Source organism: Lucilia sericata, unplaced genomic scaffold (assembly GCF_015586225.1).
Source record: "Lucilia sericata isolate MDLA Ls3-8-SP2 unplaced genomic scaffold, ASM1558622v1 Contig000679F_arrow, whole genome shotgun sequence".
Classification (NCBI taxonomy): domain Eukaryota; kingdom Metazoa; phylum Arthropoda; class Insecta; order Diptera; family Calliphoridae; genus Lucilia; species Lucilia sericata.
Genome location: NW_023994683.1, coordinates 26,703 through 32,742, shown reverse-complemented (window position 1 = coordinate 32,742; position 6,040 = coordinate 26,703). Strand labels below are relative to the sequence as shown.

At 32.0% G+C, this 6,040-nt stretch overlaps 1 protein-coding gene across 1 annotated transcript; it reads right to left on the bottom strand.

Moving 5' to 3' along the window:
* Positions 1–4,320: 4,320 nt before the first annotated feature.
* LOC119607250 (enhancer of split mdelta protein) lies at positions 4,321–4,977 on the bottom strand. The gene has a single exon (XM_037961099.1). It carries the CDS (start codon positions 4,889–4,891, stop codon positions 4,367–4,369), a length of 525 nt encoding a protein of 174 aa, XP_037817027.1. The 5' UTR covers positions 4,892–4,977; the 3' UTR covers positions 4,321–4,366.
* Between the last annotated feature and the right edge of the window lie 1,063 nt (positions 4,978–6,040).

Genomic DNA, 6,040 nt, shown 5'->3' with positions numbered 1-6,040 from the left:
ATTGTTTTTTATTTAAATGCAACAAGTTTTGATATATATTTTTTTTAATTTAAAAAAGTGTTTTTTTTAATGTGTTCACTTCAAAGGCGTAAGACGTAATGTACTTAGTCACTTACTCTCCCCGCCTTTTATACCCAAAATAACCTCGCTCTCCAAAACAGAAACTCTCTACTATAATGCAACAACCCTCATATATTTGTTAAGGAATGTAGTATGTTATTGTTTGCAGCGCTCTTTTTCATTCCTCTACACTCTTCTCTCTTTCAGTAAAATTATAATTTCACATACCGTCAGTCTGTCAGTCGTTTCAATGTGTTATCATGAAAATGCCTTTAAAAACCAACCCCTATTTCTCTAAAGTACAATAAGAAATATTTTAAACATTCTCATGCACAACGAACGTCTTCGTTTGCACCCTTATGTATACACTAAGCCTGGTGTTGTTGTTGTCTTTTTTTACCTTTAAGGAAGTAAATTAATGCTAAGGCATGCAAAAGGACCTTTTTTGATATAAGGCTGCACATTCTGTTTTCAACCGTGGGAAACACTTTCGTTCGTAGATTCTCACGCGACTATCGTACACACACACAGCTCACCTGGCCACGAGGCTGTTTACTTTTATTCCTCAACTATTGTTTTCTTCCTTGGGAACTTATTTTCCCACAGCTCGAAGTAAAATTTCAACAATCTCGGTTTTAAGACACAGCTGTTCATATTTTTACATTTGTGTATCGTTTTGCTCGTTTCTTCTTATAGAAATCTAATTGTTTCCTGCCGTTCTTTTTTTTTTAAATTACAACGGCAGTTTTGTGTTCGATCCTTTGGCCTGGGTAAATGTCATTTACATGTTAAAAGATTCTATAACTTATTGTTTGGACGTCCTTGTTAAACACTTGTTTCTCTGTTGGCTTTATTTTTGGTTTTTTTTTCTCATAACTTAACGGGAGTGTGTTTAAACTCGTGTTTTGCGTACGTCTACCCAATATTGGGCTAGAAGTGGGTTTAGCAACGCGTTTTTCTTTATTGTGTGTGTACCTCATATGTATAGTTTTGTAACCATGCCATGCAATTTTACTGCAGTGGGTCATTGTTGTAAAAGATCGCACGCATTGGGTGCTTAAGATCAACTCGTGCTTTAAGCGTGTAAGTGTTTTAAATCTTTCGTAATTTTTTGGGATGAGTTCAATTTTGGTGTTAAAAATATTCATTTTAACAGCATCTCGTGTTGCACTAATCGTGCTTTAAGCGTGTGATCTTGTTTAAGGTGATCATCATCATTCTTTGGTTTTTTGCAAAAGTCATATAACATTTGTAGGATTAAGACGATCATATTGCGTTAACTGTTTTTTAAAAAAGAGTTAAGAATATGTTAAGTACAACTTTTGATTCAACTTTAACAAAGAAAAGTTGTTTAAGTTTTATTAAAGCAAACAAAATTGCATTAATTAGTTATTCCTAAATCGCTTCAAGAGTTTTGTATTACATTCAATTTCGATGAAACTTAAGAATTCTAGAAAATCAATAGATAAAATCTCATATGTGCACTATCTTTATGTGTCCACAATAATGCTTTTTTCTGTGTAAAATGGACTTACTTTGCGACCTTAGAATAGTAATGGTATTAATGGAAATATTGTGACGAGGCTGTGCTTTTTAGGCGAATCCTCTGAGCATATACTTTGGTTTCTTGGTTATTCCTTATTTCCACCAAAATATATCATTAACCTCTAACCGATTAGCATCCTTTTACCATTATAAAAACAAAAACTATCCTGCGGTATATCTATAGCTTATGGAGAGCTTCAAAATGATTTCATTTTAATAAATTTGAAGATATCTGAGAAATCTCTCTTTTTTCGATAAAGAAGAGTCTATAAGAGTCTCCATTACATTTAAATTAGGTTTGTTTATCTTTCATCTATTGACTATTTGACTGACTAATCTATGGAGTTAAAGAGTCTATTGGCTAATCTAAGCAATGGACTATTTTAGGACTAGGCTATTGACAATACTAGGACTACTCTAATGTACTAGTCTATATACTAATCTATTAACTATTCTATTGAATCTTATGGACTATTGGCTAACCGATTAAACATTCTAATGGGTTGACGTTTGCTTATTGACCACCCCGTTAATAAATCTAAAGACTAGGTTATTTACTAGTCGACTGACTATTCTATGAACTAGTCTATCAACTAATCTATGAAATAATCTTCGCACTAGTTTAAGGACTAGTCGATTAACTATTCTATAGACCAGTAATATGATTGACTATTAGATTGACTAGTTTGTTAACAAGTTTATAGGCTAGTCTATTGATTATTATATTGACTAGTCTATGAACAAGACTATAAACTAGACCATTAACTACTTATTCGAATGGACTTTTTATTTGTTAGTGTATGGTCTGAATCTTTGCACTATTGATTGACTACTTTAGGAACTGGTCGATGGACTAGTCGACTGACTGTCTTATGAACTAGTTTATGATCTAATTAATAGTCTATAGACTTGTCTATAAACTAATCTTCGTATCAGTCTATTAACTATTGTATGGATAAGTTAATAGATTACTTATAAAAGTTTGTAATATAAAAAAGGACTTAATATGTCAAAATGGCAAAATTGAATGTTCAATTTATGATCTACAGATTCATTACTTTGTAATGAGCGGAGATGTATAACATTAACTGATCTACCGAACCTATTAGCATTCTGCAAGGTCAGCATGAATGTAGACATTATTGAACATTATACCACTGGATCGTGCACATTAGCTATTGCCGTTAAAGTTATTTTATTGCAAATTAAAGCGTGTTATGTTGTAACGACTTAGTTGTTTCAATCTAACAATAATGTTGTAATATTTTTAATGATCGTGCATAGTGATCGTACATTGATCTATTCCCTTTTATTGGGTGTGTATTATGCGAATGTTGTAAATAGATGATGAAAGAGAACAAATCTCCTAACTGTTTCTTCGGGTGTAAGGAAATATCCTCTTCTATAAAATAGTATAAAATTGATCTGCCACTTTTACACGATCAATTGAAAAATCTGATATTTAGTGACAGGCCCCCAATTCTATGAAAATCTAACTTAAATTATTAGATTCCTATTTAAAGCCTGGTGGTTGGTTAATTGTCGTGGTTGTTTGTCGTTTTGACATAACCATACCACTTATCGATTGTGGCTGTGCGATATCTCAGTAAGTCAAAATGTAGTTGAAATGGGATCTATTTCTGCATTCACAGAGAATGTGAAAGATTTTTTCTTCTTTCCCAGTGCTATTGCATCTGCTACAGAGGAGCCCCAGAGGTTGTTATAATTCACTCGTATTCTATATGTATTACGACCCGCTATTGAAACTTTGTATTTAAAGAATTTAAACCTACCACTTTTGTCTCTCATAAGTCCATGATCTTCATTTTTTTGGCATTATCAGAGCTGTCACATAGTTTGCGTTTATTTAACCATCACATCGCAACACAGCAAAAAAGAAGAGGTATTATAAAAGCAAAACAGAATCCTATTGCTCCTCTTGTTTAACTGCTACCTCTCTAAACTCCTTACACATACATACTTATATACAAAAGATCGCATAGGACGTTGATGACCTATGAGATCTTGGGAATGGATTTATTGAGGCAAATACATAACTACATGAGACGAATGCTACTTTAGTGTGATTACTTTCACTGAGTGATCTCGAGTTAAATAAGTCGATGAAACTGTCATTTTGCTCACATCTGAAAAAGGAATTTTTCGAATCTCATGAATTTTGAAACATCGCTTGTAACAATGAAATCAGACATTTCCAAGCATTAAGATTTAAAGCAATCGTTGTCATAGAATTTAAGATTCTGTGATCGTTTTTAAAACGACACAATTTGGGAATACCGAATCTATTTTTCTAAAAGAATATATTAATTTCTTTTCCAATTTTGTTTTTGCAAAACTTTCTAATAAGCAACAAAAAATTAATTTAATTTGTTCTAATCGATATGCATTTTTATTTAATTAAATCAAATATAAGTGGAAGATCATTGTGAAACTTAATTATTAAAATACAAATTTAAACTATAAACGGAATACTTTTAAATGTTAAAGAGATCCTTAAAGCTTGTAAGATAAAACTCCGGCGGTAATAACTTAAAACTATCACAAAATATCACAAACAATTATATACAGATAAATAAAATAAAAATAAAATTAAAAATAAATTGTACATCAATATTTGAAACTGGAAGTTGCGTTATTCTTAAATACTAATAAAGCTTGATAAATCATTAAAATAATTTGTATCTTGAACTTCCTGTCTTAAGAATTAAAGCTCATGTAAAGTTTTTGAGTAGAAGACCTTTTACCAAGGACGCCAAACATCTTCACCTTTTATATCCAAATGATTATCATTTTCTTGATCTTTCATAATTAAGGGTTCTTGTTGTTGTTTGTTATTGTTAGTTGCAAACAATTGTTGTTTTAAATCCTTAAGTTGATAACCCAAATGTTTCATGAGTCTAGTGCCAAAGTCTACATTTAATCCTGGTACTGTAGAGAATACTTTGGATACCTCATAAGCTGCCTGGGTATAGCCCTCACGGAATTTTTCCACATTTAAGGGACGTTTTGTTAAGTCATTTTTTGCAGTTTCATTGGCTCCGACTCCTTTTTGATTTCTCAAATAACTAACTGTCATTTCGAGTATATCAGCTTTTTCCAATTTATTAACATGTTCACCCTGCTGCTCCATGGTATCCACTATTAATTCCTTAAGTTCCTCCAAATAGAGATTCATGCGGGCTCTGCGTTTTCGTTCTAACAAAGGTTTCGTAACTTTGCGATAATGTTGGGTTTTTGTCATGAATTTTTGTCCATCAACTGCCATTTTTATTTCGTTATTTATTAATAAGTTTGTCTTCAAATTTAGCAAGATTTAATAAATGCTGGCTTGGTGCTGACTTGTTTACTGTACGGTAGCTGGTTTATAAATGATGTTGCCCGTAAGCTAAACGATCCTTTTTGTACAGCAAGTTGCAGAAAAATCACTCACTCACAAATTTATATCACTGCTGGTGTATAGTCAGTCTTCATTGCACATGATTTGTTGTGCAGATCATGTGTGTTGTTGTTGTTATTATTGTGGATGATGGCAACAGCAGGTACTTTCCACCCTTAAATGAAATTTTGTAACCTCTATAACCTGTCTGTATTACGTGTATTGTACTTGTACTCTCACTCTCTGTGATTTGATCGTGTGTTTTACCGGCTCTTATAGTCAAGGAAGTACATAATCAATGATCGTTATTGCTTTGATTATAAAGCAGTACACTGAAGGAAAAATATATGTTTTTTGAAATTTAAATTTTGATTTTTCAAATCTCGGAATTCATGCGCTAAAGTTTTTATGATTCGGTTTGAATAAAATTTCCAAAGTTAAGACTGCAGATCAGACTATAGTGGAGAATATAGATCAGACTATAGTCAAGATTATAGATCAGAATATAGTCAAGACTGCAGATCAGACTATAGTCAAGATCATAGACTATAGATCTGTATATAGTCAAGGCTATTAATCAGTCTATAGCCCTAAATATAGTCTGTAGTCGAGACTGTAGATCAGTCTATAGTCAAGACTATAGATCAGTCTATGTCAAGACTATATATCAGTCTATAGTCAAGACTATAGATCAGTCTATAGTCAAGACTATAGATCAGTCTATAGTCAAGACTATAGATCAGTCTATAGTCAAGACTATAGATCAGTCTATAGCCAAGACTATAGATCTGAATATAGTCAAGATCATAGATCAGTATATAGTCAAGACTATTAATCAGTCTATAGTCAAGACTATAGATCAGTATATAGTCTAGATTATATAGACTGATCTATAGTCTAGACTATAGATCAGTCCATAGTCTAGACTATAGATCAGTCTATAATCTATATTATATATCAGTCTATAGTAAAGACCATTGAATTGTCTATAATCTATAGTATAGATCAATCTATAGTCAAGATCATAGATCAGTCTAT